The sequence below is a fragment of the Mytilus californianus genome, unplaced genomic scaffold (genome assembly GCF_021869535.1).
Source record: "Mytilus californianus isolate M0D057914Y unplaced genomic scaffold, xbMytCali1.0.p SCAF_9, whole genome shotgun sequence".
NCBI lineage: Eukaryota > Metazoa > Mollusca > Bivalvia > Mytilida > Mytilidae > Mytilus > Mytilus californianus.
This window is the reverse complement of record NW_026262745.1, coordinates 88,571,090-88,593,959: the sequence shown is the minus strand read 5'-3', so window position 1 is coordinate 88,593,959 and position 22,870 is coordinate 88,571,090. Positions and strand designations below refer to the sequence as shown.

At 32.1% G+C, this 22,870-nt stretch overlaps 1 protein-coding gene across 5 annotated transcripts in view; it reads left to right on the top strand.

The window, feature by feature from the left end:
• Positions 1-22,544, top strand: part of LOC127716014 (uncharacterized) — a 42,775-nt gene extending 20,231 nt beyond the window's left edge. For 3 of the 5 annotated variants that reach the window (XM_052222126.1, XM_052222129.1, XM_052222127.1), the window contains exons 2-6: positions 17,602-17,684; positions 18,562-18,731; positions 19,032-19,192; positions 20,403-20,569; positions 22,269-22,544. In XM_052222126.1, the coding sequence (XP_052078086.1) occupies positions 17,602-17,684; positions 18,562-18,731; positions 19,032-19,192; positions 20,403-20,569; positions 22,269-22,321 (634 nt within the window). In that variant the 3' untranslated portion in view covers positions 22,322-22,544. Of the gene's footprint in view, positions 1-3,296; positions 3,393-3,426; positions 3,475-17,601; positions 17,685-18,561; positions 18,732-19,031; positions 19,193-20,402; positions 20,570-22,268 lie in introns of those variants that run through there. The other 2 variants (XM_052222128.1, XM_052222130.1) reach the window with 2 other exon arrangements.
• The last annotated feature ends 326 nt before the right edge of the window (positions 22,545-22,870 follow it).

The following is a 22,870-nucleotide window of genomic DNA, read 5'->3' as shown; positions in this document are numbered from 1 at the left end:
TTACATTTTTCCAAGTAATTGCATGTAATGTGTAATGCAGCAATTTGTGCATTACATGTAATTGTAATATAATGCATTACTTTAGCAAAAAGTTGTGTAAGTTCATGCATTACATGGCATTACATGTCATTACTTTTTTCACATACTACATCTTTAACATATTGTTGGAGTTTTAACTAAACCAAATTTAAGATTTCTTGATTAATTAAGAATATGTTAATTTTAATTAAGGTCTATGTTTATTTTATAATTAGGGAAGTAATTCACAGTAATTAAATATTTCGTTTAAAATTTAAAGAAAAACAACAAAAAATATTTTTATAAAAGTAAAGTCAACATTAAGTTAAAATAATTAAAAATTGTAAAAGTCAAATTAAATAGACTTTTTTCATGTATACTTATATTCAATTCATGGAACAGTTACTGCATATGCTATAATCTTTTGTGAAATGTAGTTGTTTTTCAAAATGTTTAATTTTTCTATTCACTAATAAAATTTTCAAATGTAATGTGTAATTCAAGGCATTACTTTGCAAAAGTAATTGTAATATAATGCATTACTTTGATAAATGCATGTAATTGTAATTGTAATATAATGCATGGTTTGGTCAAAGTAATTGTAATATAATGCATTACATTGCAATGTAATTCGCCCCATGCCTAATAGAGAGTGAAACGTAGTAAAATTTAAACATATAAGAACACAATTAATATATTTCCAACGGTATCTCACATCTTTTCAAAAATGATCCTTAAAATGTATAGCTTCACATATATGTATGGTTATTTTTGTTGTCGATGAAGATTTAGTCTATTCATTGTAGTTGGACTGCAATGTGGAATGCCCCACGCCTCTTTTTCTATATTTGAATAATGAGTATCCTTAACAATTAAATGTTTCTTTTTTCAGATTATTTGGTGTTATTGGACTTCTTGATTTTATTTTTTGATGAAAAATACTCAGAGTCGTGAGACGGGTAATTTGTTATATAAGACCTATTGTAAGCGCCTGAAAACAAAGTAGTTTCGCCGCCATTTTTTTTCAAATCATAATAGACGTCGTTGGTTATAAAGAAGGTGATAAGTTCTGCAAAGCTACTTTAAGTTCACTATGAGGCCATCAACATAAGAGAATCAACAAATTTGACCAAAACTTAATCAAGCATACAGCTTGATACTGTATCTTTTGTTATTGTTTTACTTGTACATATCTTCATATTTATTTACTATACCATTTAATGTTGGGTGACGAATAAGGCCCTTATCATACTTACCCTTAAAAGCTTGACATACTGGATTGACATAATCTTTTGTGGGAGACCGTTCGTATGTTGACATATAAATGTCTTTTTGTTTTATGATCATAGTATATGTATGTTTATACTTGTTTTTACAATTCTTGTAGAAAACATACAATTAAGAATAATCTTTTAAAGTGCCAACAGTATTTTCGTCTTTTAAATTTATAATTTTCTTTTCTTTCTCTTTCTCTCATTTAGCATGTCTAGTATAAATAGTCAATAAACCTCAAAACAAACATTAGAAGTTTGTTCCTGACCCTGCTCATAGTTCCAAGTAATATCTGAATTATTTTTTGCTATTAAGATTATTTTTTGTAACAAAAAAAATGTTCCGGCGTGACATTTGTTCCGCTGGAACTTATTTCATAGGAAATATGTTCCACCGGAATTTATATCACCGAAAATTTTTACCCGGAATATATATTTTAAGAAAATATGTTCCAGCACTGTAAAATTTGTTCCGGAACTAATTTTTTTACTAAATGTTAAATAAGTTCCGGGTGTTATAGATTAACATGATGCATTAACTTTATATCAAGCAAAACATTCTATAGTTGTACCTGACAAGTTTAATATTCAACATTGAAGTCTTTAAACAACACGACAACGTTCAAAATAAGGTAAATCTTTGAGAAAATCAAATTAAGTCAGCACATATATTGTACGTAGATAATATGATTAAAAAACAAATGCACAACTATTATTAACAACTGCGATAAATATTTAAAACACACTATTTCATTTTTTGTCTCGCCTTGACGGAGTCAAAAAGCGAGACATAGGTATGCTGTTTCCGGCGTCGGCGGCGGCGGCGTCGTCAACAATGTATTAGTTTGTGATTAGGTCTAGTTTATGGCGAACCACAAGTGGTAGGTCAATCATATTTGGTATGCAGTTGTATTAGCATTGGCACATCTCATTTCCATGGAGATTATTTGGCCCTGTCCCCTCAGTCATGGTCTATTGACTTTGAAACTTTTGCTTACTTTACATGTATTAGTTTGTGATTAGGTCAGTTTATGGGGAACAACTAGTGGTAGGTCAATGATATTTGGTATGCAGTTGTATAAGCATTGGCATATCTTATTTCCATGGAGATTATTTGGCTCCCTTAGTCATGGTCTATTGACTTTGAGAATTTTGCTAAGTTAACATGTATTAGTTTGTGATAAGGTCAGTTCAAGGAGAACCATTTAGGGTAGGCAAATGTTAATTGGTATTCAGTTGTATAAGCATTAGCACATCTCATTACCATGGAGAATATTTGGCCCCGCCCCCTCAGTCATTGTCTATCGACTAAGAAACTTTTGCTTAGTTTACATGTATTAGTTTGTGATTAGATCAGTTTAAGATGAACTGCTAATGTTAAGTAAACGATATTTGGTATGCAAATTTATTGGCATTTGCAAATATCGTTTCCATGGATATTATATAGCCTCACCCCCTCTTCATGGTTCATTGACTTTGAAACTTTTACATAGTTTATAAGTTAATGTTTGTGTTTAGGTTTGTTTAAAGGGAACGACTTATAATAATTCAATGGTATTTGGTATGCAGTTGTATTAGCTTTGGCACATCTCATTTACATGGAAATTGTTTAGCCATGTACCTCAGTCATGGTTCATTGACTTTGAATATTTGCATAACTTATGAAACATGTTAAAGTATTGCTATTTTAATTTCAACATTTGCATAATCAAAATTACAAAAGGATGAGACATATTTCTGTGATAACAGTTTATCTACAAATTCTGATATGAAGTAACATATGTTGAATTGCAATATTCATAAATAAATGATTGATCTATAAAAAATTTCTGACGGATTTTTCTTATTCTTCGCTTATCTGCCTCATTAAATTATTGTCATTTGGATATTTTTGTATGCATAATGTAATTAAACATTTTGCTATACTCCACAGAATCCATATTGGATGTTTACACCTTTTATTTATTACATTATCAATATAATACATGTTTTTATAATGAACTTGAATTATAACTTTAAGCTCACTGATAACAATGCTCAGTATAAAAGATAACTTGTATAACCAGTGGAACATATCTACAGACAAGGAACTTATTTCACCAGGTAAGGAACAAATCTCACAAACCTTGAACTTATTTCACTAGGTAAGGAACAAATTTCACAAACCCAGAACTTATTTCACCAGGTAAATTGTTGAACTTATTTTATAGAGATGGAACAAATCATATAGAAATTATCTGTGAAAAAAGTTCTCCCAGAATATATTTCCTGTGATATTTGTTCCACTGGAACTTTTTTCACAGGAACTAATTTTGGCTCACATATTCACAACTATTCTATATATTATAGTTAGACTTGGGAGGATAAAAAACTTTAAAATGTTGTAATGACATGTCCATTGAAGAAGACCGTAGATTGAACTTTAGAAGTAAATTGTCACGTTTTGTTTGTTGCTTAATTAGGTTGCTGTCTAAATTAATTATGTATACTTCACATCTCCTTTAAAATCATTCATAGAAATTAAACATTGCTTAAAATATGTTAGCATACATCGTCTGAGAGTAGTTTTTTGCTCTTCTTATATTCCCTTTTAGATATATTTTTAGTCTTCTGTTCTTCAACCTCTGCTATATCTTGCTAGGAAGAGCTAGCTAGGTAGATCTAGACAACATCCAACTCAGCCAAACGATCTTGGGGTGTGTGTGGGGGCACTTATTATGTAATGAGTGGAATGGATGAGTCGCTGGGATAGGTCACTGTTTGAAGCTTCATGAAATTGCATGAGGTCGAGAAATTTAGGTGAAATATAAGACAAGGTTGATGATTGAATCTGAAACTAATCAGATGTCGATATTTTTTTACAGATGCAATTAAAATCACCAGAGATTGTGTATATATGTCTCTAAAATCACTTTCGTAAATGTTTAAGATATTTGTCAAATCTATTTACTAGTATCTCCCCATGAAATAACGTAACAATGATAGCTATGTCACGGCAGGTATATATACGTATTGTAAAAAATATATGATAGCTAGGGTAACTGCATGTATGTTCTTTTATCATTCAATATATATAGTCAAATGCGTTTTGTTAAAATATACTTTTTCACTCATTTGGTCTTTTGGAAAATGTTGTTTGTGCTGTATTTAGACCCCTCTACCAAGAAATTTGTTTTGCATGCACACGTATAAAAATTGCGGTTTTTATCCAACGCAATCATGCGTTTGAACGTTGTTTTCAATTTAGACTTGTTTATATTTGTTCGTTTGGGCTTGTATTATATTTGCCTTCGGACTTATATGATCCGTTCATCCTATTTTGACTCTTTCAAAATTCAAGAGTCTATCCTAAATTGAGGTAAATTATATGGCCTTCCAAATACCGTTTCGATTCCTAACATCACTGAAGAGACATTAATTGTCGAAATCCGGATATGGTGTACAAATGTTTGCACCTCATGTTTGCGGTATACCATCTTTTCCGCAAGTTTATTGTTTTCTGTTTGGTAATAAATTAATGATAAGATCTAATTGTTACATCTTGTGATCCGTTTATTTGTCAATCGCCAATGGCAGTCAGCAGGGTTTAAGAACATCAGTTGTTCGACCTGCTAGTCAAATGCGTTTTGTTAAAATATACTTTTTCACTCATTTGGTCTTTTGGAAAATGTTGTTTGTGCTGTATTTAGACCCCTCTACCAAGAAATTTGTTTTGCATGCACACGTATAAAAATTGCGGTTTTTATCCAACGCAATCATAGGTTTGAACGTTGTTTTCAATTTAGACTTGTTCATATATATATATATATATATATATATATATATATATATATATATATATATATATATATATAAAGAGTGGGGTATTGGATGTCTCAGCTGCTCACCTCTGCCATAAAAAGGTCGAAGTGCCGCCGCCGCCGCCCCCGCCCCCTGAGATAAAAATTCTTGTGTAAATTAATATTAATCGAACAGAAATTATTTGATATCTCCGTTTTAAAATGTTTGTGTTGCCTTTAGATTATCTTACTGAGTAGGGGGCCTCGGTGGCCGAGTGGTCTAAGTAGTTACTACTGTAATCACTAGCCAGTCAACACTGAGGTTGTGAGTTCGAACCCCGCTCGTGCGGGTGCACTCGACTCCAATCTTAATTGACTAGGATTGTCAGTTTTCCTATCGAAGGTCGGTGGTTTTCTCCCGGCGCTCCGGCTTCCTCCACCAATAAAAACTGGCCGCCACGAAATAGCCCAAAAGCGGTGCTTCAAAGTGGCTTTAAAACACCAAAAATCAAATCAAATCAAATCTTACTGAGTATAAATAAATATAACCTAAGAAAAAGGCATTTTCCTAAAAGTTTTCTTATGTTTTCACGTATAAAATGTACGTAACATGAAATAATCACGTGTGTGTTTACAAATCTTCAGGAGATTTGGCTATTTATAGATAAGTGTTACCTGTGTACCGATATGCATGATTGGTAACCAGGCAAATCTATTTACTAAAATAAAGAGTTCAGATCCGACACTCTACGGGATTAAAAGACATTTACTAGGTTTGAATTGTCCCAACCAATGAACGAAATTTAATTATGACAGCGTAAGTAATATCTTCCAATTAGGTAGTAAGAAAGCCTTCAGCCCGCAGACTGTCCATCGTTCAACTCTTAATACCGTCTCCGAGGAGACGGTAATAAAAAGTAATCAAACAGAACTCAAACTATAGGAGATGTGGAATAAACTTCAATTTGACAGCAACCAAACGACAAAAACGCCATAGGTAAATCAGATATGTCTTTGAGTAAAAGCCAATTTCTATTGTTTCACTGTTTTTATTTCAACTAGCGCAATTAAACAATCACTTTTTCCAAATATATTTTTTCTAACAAAGCATCAAAGAAAAGATCAACAGCCCTTTTATCATTACTACTTAGCAACAAGGAAACATAATTTACCAGTTAAAGATTGGTTGGATCAATTTTCAAGGTGATCAGACATTACACAAGAAGAGCGCGTGCCCCGTAAAAATGTTAACTTGTATTTGTAGTATTTGTATTTTTATCCATCTGATGAGTTAAGCCTCTTTCAACTGATTTTTATAGTTCGTTCTTATGTTGTACTGTTACACCACTGTCCCAGGTTAGGGGGAGGGTTGGGATCCCGCTAACATGTTTAACTCCACATTCTTTATGTATGTGCCTGTCCCAAGTCAGGAGCCTGTAATTCAGTGGTTGTTGTTTGTTTATGTGTTACATATTTGTTTTTTGTTCATTTTTTGTACATAAATTAGGCCGTTAGTTTTCTCGTTTGAATTGTTTTACATTGTCATTTCGGGGCCTTTTATAGCTGACTGTGCGGTATGGACTTTGCTCATTGTTGAAGGCCGTACGGTGACCTATAGTTGTTAATTTCTGTGTCATTTGGTCTCTTGTGGAGAGTTGTATCATTGGCAATCATACCACATCTTCTTTTTTATGATAACTTTTAAATCTCTTAAGATTTTCGAACCAACTTTGAACATATTTTTTTACATTATAATAATCAATCTTAATTTACGATCTTGGTGCATATTTAACCTTTCCATTCATATCCTTAGTTCAGACGACATAGTACTATTGGCAGAAAGTGCTGATGATTTACAGAAACAGCTGGATTCTTTCAGTGAATACTGTAATATTTGGAAGCTTAAAGTTAACTAAAGTGATGATTTTTTCTAGAGGCAGAATGCCGTCAAATTTACATTTTTATATAGCTATAGACGGCACTGACATTGAAAATATTAAAAGAATTTAACTATTTGGGCATATTATTATCTAGAACTGGTAATACTAAAATAGCACAGAAACACCTAGCAGAAAAAGCCACACAAGCTATGTTTAAGGTGTTGAAATCAGGCCGCATACATAATCTTTCCACTCAGTGTCACTTAGATCTTTTCTATAAAGTTGTGAAACCCATACTTTTGTATGGATGTGAAATTTGGAGGCATGGTGATGTTGAAATTATAGAAAGAATCCATCAGAAATTCTGTAAACTTCTTTTGAAACTGAAAATTCCACACCTAGCTATATGGTATACGGAGAACTTGGTAGATATCCTTTAAATTAAAAATAGTATCTTATTGGTGTAAATTAGTATCTGCTAAAGAGACTAAGTTATCTTCTATCGCATATACACTATTAAAAACACTATTTACTGTTAATAATGTATGTACATTTTTTGTGAGTGAAGTTAAAAATATATTGGATGCATGTGGTTTTTCAAATATTTGGATTTCTCAATGTTTTGGTAATGATATATGATTAAAAAATGCACTAAAGTTGCGATTACAAGACCAATACAAACAGTTGTGGAATACACAATTTCAAGAGTCTACATAATCAGTAGATTATAGAATTTTTAAGTTAGAATTAAATTTTGAAAAAAAATATTTTGATATGTTGGATATGCACGAAAGTATTATTTTGTGTAGATATAGAACCACAAACTACAGACTCTCAATAGAGACAGGGAGGTGGAATAATGTTAATAGAAATGATAGAAAATGTCATCTTTGTAATATTGGTAGCATTGGAGACGAATTTCATTATCTGCTAGAATGTCCATTTTTTAACGACAGTAGAAAATTATACCTTGATAAGTACTATTTGGCTTATGTTAATACACTAAAGTTTAGAAAATTGATGAGCAAATTAAACAAAAATTCAGAGCTAAAAAGATTATGTAAGTTTACAAAGTGTATAAATAAACATGTGGGTCCTCCTAGCTAAAATGTATATTATTTAGAAACCACTGTATTGTATATATGTTTTGTAAATAGATGCATATTCATGTACATATTTTGCACTCTCTCTGTACCTATGTATCTGCAATGGTTATGGGAATAAAGATATTGGTATTGGTTTATATGAACTCGTCAAGCTTCGGTGGATTCAATCAACACTATGATAACTGGACACATTATACAAAAGTCGGCGCGTGCCATGTAAAATGTTTATAACTCTTTCATTTCTAAATACATTTACACCAAAATTTAAATATATGCTCTTTATTTACAACATTATCATACTGAATGACCTTGGTACTTTTATGACTGTTCCATCATGGGCTTAGTGCAGTTTTCAGAGCTTAGTGCACCAAGGCGGCCTAGGTGGTGTTTAGACGTACCGGGTAAATCAGTCTTCAACAAGAAACAGGGGCGTGTTTTTTTGTTCTTCGGTAGTGAGCCAGAAGAGGTCCATTTCTGTTTTTTTGCATAGGGAAGATCTTCTGGCCCTCTTCCACCTCTTCGTTTTTGATAGGTAGTTTAAACGGCAGAGGCACATAACAAACATGGCGTCGTTTAGTCTAAATGACATTAATAAATTTATGAATGCAGATATATTGGAATGTGAGCTGTGTTATAAACGTTTTTATGGTATGACAGTCTTAATAGGACATCCTTGTATGACGATAAGCTGGATAAATATAAGAACTACACGGACAAAAATGTTAAGGGACGACTATTTGATATTCTAGGGAAGGGATTTTGATTGATTGGTGTTTAACGCTACTTTCAACACTAAGTTGGGCTATTCCGTGGTGGTCAGTTTAAATTTATAGAGGGCATTATTAACATTTTTAATCTTTCGCTTATTATGCATATTTTTCAGCTCTTAATTACCAGCCCACCCCACTAAATGAATGAATATCAAATGGTTTTTCTTCTTATTTAACACAAGTTTAATTGGTTGATTGTTTGTTGCTAATTATTAACGCCCAGTGACAAATATGTCATGCATGCTCAGGACTCGGTTCAAAACACGAGTTTAAAAGTCAGGTAAATAAATAAAAACGAAGAAATGTATGATTGCTAATGAGGCAACTATCCACCGGAGTTCAAATATGAAGTGGATGTAAGCAATTATAGACAACCGTAATTAAGGCCTTCAACAATGACAAAACCCGATACTGTCAAAAGGCCCGACGTGAAAAGTGTGCGAAACAATTCAAACGAGAAAACTTACGGCCTAATTATATATAACAAAATAATTTACAAAATATCAAATATGAGTCGAGACATGAACCAACGACAACAACTAAACTACAGGCTCCTGACTTGGGATAGACACACACAGAATATGGCAGGGTTGATATAAAAACGAAGATTGCCAATGAGACAACCCTCCAGAAGAGACCAAATGACACAGCAATTAACAGCTATAGGTCACCGTACGGCATTTAACAATAAGCAAAGCCCATACCGCATAGTCAGCTATAAAAGGCCCCGAAATCACAAATGTAAAACAATTCAAACGAGAAAACTAACGGTCAAATTAATGTACAAAAAAAAATGAACGAAAAACAAATATGTAACACAGCAAAATACGACAACCACTGAATTACATTTGACTTTGACTTTGGACAGAGCATACATACAGAATGTGGCGGTGTTAAACATGTTAGCGGGATCCGGCCCAACCAGCCCCCTAACCTGGGACAGTGGTGTAACAGTACAATAACATGTTTGTGAGCGCTTAACCCTCCCCGAGGCTGGGACAGTGGTGTAACAGAACAATATTAGAACAACCTGCACAAATCAATTGCAATTAGATTAACTCAAAAGATCGGTACGAGACACACAAAAAAAAACTTACATTAAGACAATAGACACAAAGCAGGGAAATAAGGGTATTTGCAATTACTGGAAGTTTGCTCAAAGCTAATTACAACTATAGTACTGAAATAAATCTTGTTCTCCAAGACTGAAGTATCAATCAGTACACAACCAACGGATTTATTAAAAAAAAAAGAAGAAAAAACAGTCAGAGAAATGTCTGGTATACATTGTATATATATACTTGCATATAGATCCATATACAATGAAAATTTTTGAAAAGTGGTGGTCCGAAGGTTTTGACCATCGAAATTATGCAATAGAAATAATAGTTAGGAACAGAAGATTTTCTTCAAGGACCACCAGAGAAAAATGATTTTGAGAACTTTCCGATATCTTTGCTTTATACAAAAATAATCCAGTTTGGTTACTTTAAAAAAATTGAATAAACAAGATGTCCTTTTTGATCATATTCGAGACAAACATTGACGAATTTTTGTGCAGTTTAAGATTATTCTTAAAAATCAAATAGTGCCCCAGGTGTCTACACGAAATGTCAAGGTCTAAACGTCATGAGTTTATATAAAATTCGTGAATACAATAAACAAAAACAATTATATGAAAGAATCTAAATAATATAAATACTCATTATTTTACACGTGTTCGAGGGATCAAAATAATCAGTTCTACAAATTGCTGTTAAATGAAATATTTAAGCCAATTTTACAAATATTTATACCTGCCTCTGTAATATGTCATATTGACGGACCACATTATTTTTTTTATCGTTAGAGACACTGTTGCAAAGCTCATTTTCCGTTCACTTTAAAAACCTACAAAAATTGCCTAAACTTTTAATCTTAGACTAGACAGCGTGAAAGATCAATACACTTTGGTAAGTATACAAACGGCGTTTTGACAAACCGGTAAATAATCATGTTTTCGCCCGGGGATATGAATTTGACATTAAACGTCCTTCAGTAACTTTACAGTACCCAGCCGTGTCATTTCCGTATATTGTAGATGGAACGTGTGACAAATATACACCAGCAATACCAATACAGGTGAATTTTACCTTTTTAAATGATTCCAAAGAGGGGGTGCATTGCATTTGCGCCAATTTTGAAAAAAAAATCAATCTTTCATTTGCGCCAAAAAAATAAAACTACATTGGCGCCATTTCACAGGTAACATATAACGGAAAAGTTTTAAATATTCATTTTTACATCGTGAATAAGATGATTTTTTAAGTATTCCCCATGGATAACTTATTTTAAAAAGTTCATAATTATTGTTTATTATAAAATTGCGAGTCAGTTAGGTTTAAAATTATATAGTGTTTGAATGTTTGAGGTGTCAAGATGGATGGATCTGAGTAAAATCCGTTAGTTTTCTCAGAGTTTGATTATTTCATATTTTTCATGTTGGGACCGTTTTTAGCCAACTTAACGGAATGGTTTTTAGAAGGCCGTACGGTTGTCTCTGGTGGCTTTCGTCCACCTCATTTGAACTTTACGGATAGTTGTAAATTCATAAGCAATTCTTAATATACCACATCTCCTTGTGTTTACATAGAGGAAATTAGTCTGTAATTTTTATGACCACACATATAGGTTATCCAGTATAAATAAGTACATCTGAGCCGTTGCCTACAAGTCCAGTGTCGGAACAAACTTTTGGTTTTACTCCAGTATATATATAGTCCTTTATTTCTAGTTTTTATGAACTCGTTCAATTATAACATAACTGTGTTTTAAAGTTATTATTCAAAGTCTCTTTTAAATAAAACAACTTTTTATACTATTCAAAATTGAGAATGGAAATGGGGAATGCATGTGTCAAAGTGACATCAACCCGACCACAGAGCAGAAAACAGCCGAAGGCCACCAATTGGTCTTCAACACAGCGAGAAAATCCCGCACCCGGAGGCGTGCTTCAGCTGGCCCCTAAACAGACACCAAGTGATGGATACAATTGTGGCTTATATTGTTTAATTAATTTTTTAGAGCAAAAGATTAATTGATTGTTGGTTGCTTAACATCCAGTGGCAAACATTTCATGCATATTCAGGACGACAAAACTTTTCAGAAAAAGATTATGAAGTACTAGGTATAACAAATGTTAAAATTTTCTCATCATTGACCTTTCAATACAATTTTGTTTATGATATGATCTTTCGTTGTCTTTCTATGGTTATGAAGTCATAGAGTATGTTCTATATATTCTAAGTTAGCATATCTGTACAGTTTGTCATTTTGACTTTTTTTTATTTTGCCATGGCGTTGTCAGTTTGTCTTTGAATAATAAGTTTGAATATCACTTTGGAAATTTAATTCCGCCTTTTTACAAAAATCATGAGATTCAAATTTGATAAGATGAAAGATTATATTAGACTAATACGTATGCACATCTGTACAATTTAATGAGATTATTGATCGGGGGTAGACAATTCCTCTATATAAACCAAGAAAACCAATATGTCTGCTGTTTAATTCACCTACTTCTATTATATAAAATTGTAAAATGTCCTAACAGAACAAGTATCGATTTGCATATTTGTAAAATTTAATGTCAGTGGTACACACAGTGGCGGATGGGGGGGGGGGATTTTGGACCCCCTATTGTTAATAAGGACATACGGTTGGATCCCCTCCCTTTATCCTTGGTTGGGAACCCCCATTTAAAAAGACTGGATCCGCCACGTGCACTGTACACAGATTTAGTCCGCATTGTTTTCCGGGCAGAATAGACCACCACTGTTACTAATTTTTATAGTTGTAAATATTTACACTAAATTTTGTTAATAAAGATAGGAACAGTTACAATTGTGTGGTCATAGATTTCGTAAATTTGTTTTCTGAATCCATATAGTAAGTGGCATGACATCATAATGGTGAATCGGGGAAATCACAGAAAGCTTATGGAAATGTTAGATTTTTTTTGATATATGACAATAGCGCAAAAAGTATCAAATATGTTTTAATAGAGAAAAAAAAAATGACTGTAGCTGTAATAACTATATTTTTATTTGTTTTTAATTGTGTCGCTCTTTGATGACCATTTATGAAACCTGCATTTTCGTCTTTCATTCTTACGTACGTCTAGAAATTTACAGAACTCAAATTATATATCTGAATAAAAGGAGTTGTTGGTTTTATTTACGTCAATAATATAGCAAACAAACCAAAAACAAAAACAAAAGCCAAGAGACATCCAGAGAGCAAAGTGGATTTTTCGGCTTGCAGTACAAACTCAGTATATTAAGTATAAAGAACAGTTATATTATAACTATACCACGTCAAAAGTTCTCTCGTTCATTTCATTCCATAGTAGAGTGAAATGACTAACTTTCATTTGACCTTTAAAGAGGCAGAATTAGTTGACACAAATGTTATGCCTTTGTGCATGGCTGATTGTATATATTTATGTTGAACATGTTAAATTCAAGGCGATCTTGTAGCGAACGCACAACCCTATACTGTGTTTGGTTTTTCTACGATATCTAGTTAAGAAAAAACTTTATTATCGGAGGGGTGAAACGAGGGAGAAAATAATATGTATTAGATACACATTAAGGGCGTTAGCCCGAATGAGTGCGTATTACTTACACCAAGATAAATTGAATATTGTCAATGCAGAATGACAAATTCAATAATTTAGGACAGGGACTTTCAATACTAACGGATTCCCTGTTAAGGAGGAGATCTTTTAACAATTTGACAATATGCTATTGAAATGCATGATAAATGCAGGGTATCAAATTTATTTATCGACATCTTTGTGTAAAAAAAGATACAATTTTGCTAGATAAATAGAAAACAATAACACATTTCCTTGCATAATCTTATCTAAAATTATTGAAAATTATCATAATTTATGGGTATTGTTTCAACATGATACACCAAAGCCGAATTTTGCATGTTTGCATTACACACTTGCACTGTTTGGATTAACGTATCAATTAGAAGGTAGGTTAGAAAATCACAAAAACAGAATTAAAGGACAAAACGCCATTATATGGTTTTCCGGATAATGTTTTTTTTTTGGCAAATATTAAAAAAAAAATCTTAAACTTTTACATATACATAACATTTTAGGTAAACACCTAGAGTTACATATATACCAGCATACATTTTTGATAGGAAAAAAATGCTATCAAAGATACTTCAGAAATGCCTCGCTCCATGCCTAAGAAATATACATCTTTTTTATTGTTCACATTTATTTAACCTCCATTCAACAATGGGAAGGAACATTTGCCTCAGCTGTGAAATGAATTGATTTAAAACGACTTTTAACATATATACTTCTGACTTGTCAATATCTTAGCATAGAATATGATCAGAATATGGTCTGTGTATAAAACAAGTATACCGCTGTAATAAAAGCACTAGACAATTTATACATGTAAATATATGCTACTTCCAACAGAATTTTGTTTTGTTTTTAGTTTTTAATTATTTTTTTGTCATTATCGTTTATTTTTTAACCACTAAATTTGCGGTTTTGTGATATGTTCGTGCAGTTTTAACAATGTCGTCAATAGTGTTCAGAAAGAAGCTACTAGTATTATAAAATGTATCAGAACCTTAAATTACACATACATGAACGGAGCTATGATACCATGACAGGTGTACATATGATGTAATTGTGAAATAGCCATTGTAATTGCCAAGTTTTTGATAGTTTAAGGATCATTTTTGATTAGTGGCACGTGCCATCGAATTCAATCTTTATTGACAGAAAATATTAAATAACGAATACATTTATTACTATTATAGGAAGAAAAAGGCGAAGAAGAATTATTTGCTATAGTGCAACTTGAATAAACAAATAAATACATAATTATTTTATATTAAATAAAATTGTTATTAAAATGAAAGAAAGGATTAACGCATTTACAAGGATATATACTAGATGCTGAACTTAAATTAGGTTGTATTGTTTTAACGAAAACTTCTATGAGGATCTGGAGGGGGTCCTTTTTTTAGCTCACCTGACCTGAAAGGTCAAGTGAGCTTTTCTCATCACTTTGCGTCCGTCGTCCGTCGTCCTGCGTCCGTCGTCCTGCGTCCGTCGTCCGTCGTCCGTCGTCCGTAAACTTTTACAAAAATCTTCTCCTCTGAAACTACTGGGCCAAATTTGATTAAACTTGGCCACAATCATCATTGGGGTATCTAGTTTAAAAAATGTGTCCGATGACCCCGCCAACCAACCAAGATGGCCGCCATGGCTAAAAATAGAACATAGGGGTAAAATGTAGATTTTGGCTTAAATCTCTGAAACCAAAGCATTAAGAGCAAATCTGACATGGGGTAAAATTGTTTATCAGGTCAAGATCTATCTGCCCTGAAATTTTCAGATGAATCAGACAACCCATTGTTGGGTTGCTGCCCCTGAATTGGTAATTTTCAGGAAATTTTGCCGTTTTTGGTTATTATCTTGAATATTATTATAGATAGAGATAAACTGTAAACAGCAATAATGTTCAGCAAAGTATGATCTACAAATAAGTCAACTTGACCAAAATGGTCAGTTGACCCCTTAAGGAGTAATTGCCCTTTATAGTCAATTTTTAACCATTTTTCGTAAATTTTTGTAATCTTTTACAAAAATCTTCTCCTCTGAAACTACTAAGACAAATTTAACCAAAATTGTCCACAATCATCATTAGGGTATCTAGTTTAAAAAATGTGTCCGATGACCCTGCCCGCAAACCAAGATGGCCGACATGGCAAAAAAATAATACATAGGGTAAAATGCAGTTTTTGGCTCATATCTCTGAAACCAAAGCATTTAGAGCAAATCTGATGGTATAAAATTGTTCATTAGGTCAAGATCTATCTGCCCTGAAATTTTCAGACCAATCAGGCAACATGTTGTTGGGTTGCTGCCCCTGAAATGGTAATTTTAAGAAAATTTTGCAGCTTTTGGTTATTATCTTGAATATTATTATAGATAGAGATAAACTGTAAACAGCAATAATGTACAGCAAAGTTAGATCTACAAATAAGTCAACATGACCAAAATTGTCAATTGACCCCTTAAGGAGTTATTGCCCTTTATAGTCAATTTTTTACAATTTTCATAAATTTTGTAAATTTTTGTAAATTTTTACAAAATATTTTCCACTGTAACTACTGGGCCAAGTTCATTATAGATAGAGATAATAGTAAGGAGCAAGAATGTTCAGTAAAGTAAGATCTACAAACACATCACCATCACCAAAACACAATTTTGTCATGAATCCATCTGTGTCCATTGTTTAATATGCACATAGACCAAGGTGAGCGACACAGGCTCTTTAGAGCCTCTAGTTCTTTATTCTTTAATTTTTTATGCCGATTTTCTCTATTCTTTAAACTTTTTGTCTATTATTATCAATTCTTTATATTCAAGCACCTTATTATTCTCTATTCTTTATTTTTTTTTATCCATTTTCTCTATTCTTTATATTTATTGCCACTCATTCTCTATTCTGTAACCTCCTCCCCGCCCCCTCCCATCAACATCTTCTTCTTTCCGATGGTATGTTATTTATAGTTTTATTGTCTCGTCACGGTCTAAGTTGCAGTTTTCAGAATATTAACTGCACTCGGAGACATGGTTCCCTGATGCGGCCTTGGTGACTACGCATCACTACGAAATAAAAGCAAAAAAAAAAAAAAAGAAGACGGTTGTCCAAATATAAAAAGAATAACACGCACGGGGAATTATTACTAAATGCCACGAAGTAATTATTAAGTTTTAGAGGAAAGTATCGAAAGATAACGAAATTAACGATATAAATTATCTGACATAAAACATATTTGTATTTACGTTTATCGTTCCCGATGAAGTTAAATCCAGAAACGTGCTTCAGACGCATGAAATTTATAAGGTGTTTTCACTCTTTTGATAATGTTATGTTTAAAATTTGCAATTACTTCTTTTCAAAGAATAAGTAGATAAATACATAAATTAACATCAGAAAATAAAAAATAAAATAAAATCATAAACAGTTATAGGCGAATAAGTTATTTCCTCAACAAAACAAAATCACTAATCTCTTAAAAAAAGACCAACAGAAATAAAACGTCAACCAATGATTTTATGTTTAATTATTAAAAATATACGTTTTTCATTCTAGCATTTATATTGTAATTTTTTTATAATTAAAATGTATCATCCACATGAAGGGGCGTAACTCCTAATATCATTCTGACACACTAAACGGATCTTAACCCGATCTGAAAATTTTGAACATTACTTTTTATGTTTGGTCTGAATTCGTCTAAAACCGTCTTAACATATCTTGTTTAACAGCTAGAGCCTTCTGTCTTGTTTATCTTGACATGAATGAACGGACTGAACACGACATATCTGAACAGCGTCTGAAAGTCTTAAAAAGTCTTAACGTTTTTCCCTAGCGGTAAATTCAGTTGATTCAGACTTGATCAGACCAAAATGACCGTTTCAGACTGAAATCTTGCTACTAGTGTAATATAACGCAAACAAATAACTAAAACAGATCACAAAAAAAAAAGTGTCGGCAAAAAGTTCTATAGAGCTTATGTTTGTAATGTTTCATATAACCCTACCTTATATAATTTGTTCTATTCTATTATATACTAATAACAATATTCTTACGTTTTATTTGTTAATAATGTAATTTATTTTGAAAATATGCTTATAAATGCATAATGTAGCTATTTTAATAATATTTTTTTTCATGATATAGTATGAAACCGAATGCTGAAATGACCATGTGTATCTTAGTTCTGGTTTTGCTTGTTGTTCACGAAAGTGTCAGCACAACAGAAGGTAAGAACTATATACATGTTAGTGCTGGTAGTTTTATGAAGCATTTAAAAAGTAAAATCACAAAAATACTGAACTCCGAGGAAAATTCAAAATGGAAAGTCCCTAATCAAACACATCAAACGAATTGATAACAAATGTCATATTCCTGACTTGGTACAGGCATTTTGTAATGTACACAATGGTTGATTAAACCTGGTTTTATAACTAGCTAAACGTCTCACTTGTATGAAAGTAGCATCAAATTCCGTTATATTGACAACGATGTGCGTACAAAACAAACACACACAGTTGATAAAAATGTCAAAAAAAGAGGAACAGCAGTCAACATTGTGTTATAATCTTCATCACTACGAAAACAAACAAATATGTAACAAAGAAGCACAAAAAGGCATATAGACAAAGCATAATGTATTCAAAAATGAAAGACAAGAATACAAAAATTTACAATACCACAAGAACATAATTACGGGATGTATAAGTACAGAGCCAAGTCATATGTAATAAAGAAAGTTAACACAAAATGGCATATAAACAAAGCACATAAGCAAAAATGAAAGACAAGAATGCACAACTTGTCATAGAACAATAACACAATGACGGGGTGTATAAGTAATAAGAATAACACATTGATGGATAAATAAGTTTAGAGTCACGTCTAAAGGATATCACCAAAAAAAAAAAAAAAAACCAGACTAAACAGTAAAAGTAATAATATTTAAGACAAATAAAAGAATAATATAACACGTTATTAAGACGATAAACAACATCTTTTTTTTTTATTAAAGGCACATTACTATAGAAATGTCCTTCTTAAACATTTATATCATACGATATTTTATCTGACATGAAATGTGAAATAAAAACTTTTACATTTTAGTTTGGTTTCCTGTGTTTATAGCATTTTCCGGAAATGGAAAGCCCGTTCTTGAAGCATGGAAAAACCAGGCATTGTGTAACGATCTACCAACATCGTTCGTTAATCAGGGCACAAGCCGCCATTTAAGAAATAGAATTATCGATAATTGGGGTACTGCAAATATAAAGACGGTAACTTGTATTTGATAACAGATATAACTAAAGAAACAAAGAAAGAAGTTCCAGCTCTATATCTATAACAAATACCGAACAACAAAGGCACCAATTACATAAAGACGAAGCCCAAGGCTTGAACATGGTGTTTAATATTGTTTGTTTTAATTCTTTTCAATACGAAAGATAAGTTTATAGACATGTAGGTTAACTAAATTATCTGTTGTACAAACAATAACAAAATAACCAACGACATTTTACTATGACGTAGCATTTAATTTTTAATTTTTTTGTGTTTGTTTATTTTAATGTTCACAGGTGAAAATAGAATTTTTCAAGAATAATCATGTTGTTGCATGGATGTCCTTTAATGGCAGACATACAGATAAGATGAACTGGTTTAGTAGAGCAAATCTAGCAGACAGTAGTTTTAATGACTTGGAATCCTGCAGTACATTTAACTTCTTTTCAATAACTGGGTAAATAATTTACTAATAGTTTATTTTAATGACTAACACTTATTTTGTATACAGTAAACATGGTAAGGAAATAGGAGTAAATTGACAATAAAATATTCTTGATACATGCAGGAACAATACATGACCATGTTGACGGTATCAAAAACATGTACTTACACCGACTTGTTGATTCAGAGTCGTTTTAAAGAGAACAGATTAAAACGGCAATAATTATACTTGTAATGATCAAGAGAGTTTTAATGATTGCATGACTATAGGCATACAGTAAACGAAAAAATATAACCATTATCCATGCAATCAACTTTGTTGTTAGGTCAGTAGTTATATTTGTATTTTTTGCTAAAAAGTTGTATTATTTCCAATTGGCAAGTGAAATGTTTGCAAACTGCACATAAGAACGTTATTGTCGGTTATATAACTAATTACAATTATTCTCCCTTGCTGTACATTTATTTCTAAATATTAAAACTTTATCACTAACTGTATATCATGCATTCTATGATAATTTTTAATATATTGCTAAAGATACAATTAAGTAATGTAATATTATACTATACATCATACCATATAATATCATATACTATATAATATTTTACAATGTTTTACATTGTGTCAAATTAAGTTATCTCAAATGATGTTATTGCACTGCTTATTAATATTGATAGCGAAATCAACAATTGATTGGACGAGACTATGCCACATGACGTCGAACAAAACTTTATATTACCCTCTGAGTATCATATTCCCCTCGGAACTTCCGTATACAACATTACGTGCGTTAATATTTAAATAACGTTTTAAATATTTTTAGAGATTGTAAAGTAATTTCGTTTTCAAAATTAATTCAGGTCTAAAAGAAAAAAAGGAATTATAATGAATAGATTATGTTTAGTTTTGATTATCATTCTTCATGTAGTGTTTAGTTACAAAAACAAAAAGAAGCGGATAAGATAAAGAATAATGTTCAGGAAGGAAAAAAGTATAGGTAGTGGAATAAAACATTCATTTTCAATTGGCTTATTGAGATATGAAGATGTTTTCACCCTCGAAAAGATATAGTTCCATCGGGCGATGCTTTCATGAAATATGAATGTGCTTGGGTGAACACATCTTCATATCTCCCTCAGGCACTGGAAATAATTTATATTATCATATACAGGTAAACATTAATTTTAAATGTGATCAAGTTGATATCTGATTATTTCTTCAGAAATTCACGGCGCAAGTTTTTTGTAAATAAAAGTTATCATGGATGTCCAGGAGATGATGGATGGTTTGTTGTTATTGATCAAACTCCTTCTTGTCCATGGGAAAAGAAAGGAGCCATTCCACTTTTCCTGTACACCAAAAACTTCACACCTAGAAACTGGACCAATGGTAAGCTTGCATTTAAAGTTCGAACTAATTTAGTTTGTTGAGCTTATCATTATTAAACATTAAAACACCCTTAGCTCATATGTCCCTTTTTCAATACTACTATTCCTCACTGCTGAATGTCAGATTACAATTCGAGTTGAGAATACTTGGAACAACTCTTCAATCGGACTGTATGGGCGTGTTCAAAGGCTAATAAAACTCCTATCCCTATCCACTATTCCATTTTTTCAATTGTCATTCCAAACTTCCCGTCATTCATTTTTTTTCGTACTAAAAATGCACTATTTGCCATTTGACGTAAAGCGAGTTACACACAATCAATCGATCACAAAATGGTTGACTGATACGATTTGTCCGTGTCTCAACCAACTAGCGACATGTTTCAGTAGTATCAAATATTAGGATACAAGAAAAGTCTTTTTTGAATTTTATCAACCGTGTCTTCTTTCTGATTGTACCAATGTTGACTTGAGTGTGAATGCATATAGTGACAGAGAGTTGAAAGATGTCAAAGGAACATTCAAACTCATAAGTCGAAAATGTATTTACAAAACAATGGCAAAATAGATAAAAAGACTAAAATATAAAAACTATACAAAACACACCATAGTGAACCAAAGACTGAGCCATAAGAACCCTACCAAAAACCGGGAGTGATCTCATGTGCTCTGGAAGGGAGAGGAGATCCTGCTTCACTTCACTTGTCGTGTTGTTAATGTAAAAAAAAAACCCTGTGATAAGTCTAATTAGGTAAGTCAATATGTGATTATTAGTCTTTCTAATAAATTTTTAACACTAAAACCACAGTAAATTACTGTTTTTACTGACGAGGAATTTTTCAACAGGCTAGATTTATTCTTTCGGCTTGGGAGTTCAACCAAAGCTTAACTGTATAAACAAAAATGATAAGCCGACCATACAGTATGAATGTTTTCTTATTATTGAAGCCCGTACGGTTGCACGTGATTGCTTACATTCACTTCTTTGAAGTTTGGTGGATAGTTTTCTCATTGCCAATCATACAACATCTCCTTATTTTCAAGTTCTTCACTCTACAAGATACACTCGATAATGATATGTACAATGAATGGTCACTAAAATGCACCATGAAACCTCTTTACAAATCATTAATATTTTTTCATCAGCAATGACAACCACCATTCAAAAAAATGTACAGATGACTATTCTTCCCACCCAGCATTTAAAGCTGTGAATTAGAAGTCAATGCTAAATCTCTCAAAATATCAGAGAAAATACAATGTTAATCATTTTCTCCTTGCAAAACTATACACATGCGTCATTTTAACACTATTCAGATGTTTCATTAATGTGTTTTAGATTGATTGAACGAATTTGTATAACTTAGTTTAATTTAAAAAATGGCCCTTTAAGATACATCATCTGTAAATAAAAACACAAAGTCGTTCATAAATTTTGTAAAAGAAGACTCTGAAAACAGTCAAACAGAAAGATCTTCTTTTGAAAAGAAGCTATATTTATCCCTGAAACTTCACTTGACGTTTCAAAGATTACACCTTTTCACTGTTTAATTAAAGCATGACAGTAATATTTTTATCCACGTAGAAGTGTAAAAATGTGTGAGGTTATTCCGAAGTTTTTAGCAAATTTACTCCTGGTTCTGAGCACCTCATACATAAGCGTCATATTTAGGAATACATTTTGTTCTTTTTATTTGTAGATACGGCTGTTCCAGCAGATACCATGATTATATCTGTTCTTTGTATTGTATAAAGTGCAAAAAGAGACAGAGAAGAAGGATCAGGAAAATATATTGACATAATATGTAGCAATATTTTAATTGTAACTTGATATTCAGGTGGTACCAAACATCTTGGTTAAATTGATTTGGCTCGTTTCATTTTCGTTAAATAACAAACTATTAACTTTGGCCTTTTGACAGAAATATAAAAATGTAAAACACATGTTATCGAGAAAAAATAAATATTATTGGATATACAGTAGTTTGACTATCACTAATGTTAAGCTGATTGATATTGTCTTTACAAAAGAACGGGATTAAAACTTTCAGATTTTTGCTTAGTTATCTCCCTTGTGTAATATGTATGAAGCATTCTTATACATAAACTTGAAATTCAGTATAATAGTTTAATTTTCTTTGCGAACTCTGTAGTTTGCACTTTTGAATGTATACATGGGCATATCAAACTAAGAGTTTCGAGTGCTGAAGTTGAAATCATCCCCATCGCGATGTGGTTGACCGTTGTAGAATATCCGTTTCACAGATTGTAGTGGATATGTTCCTAATGTCGTAACAACAAG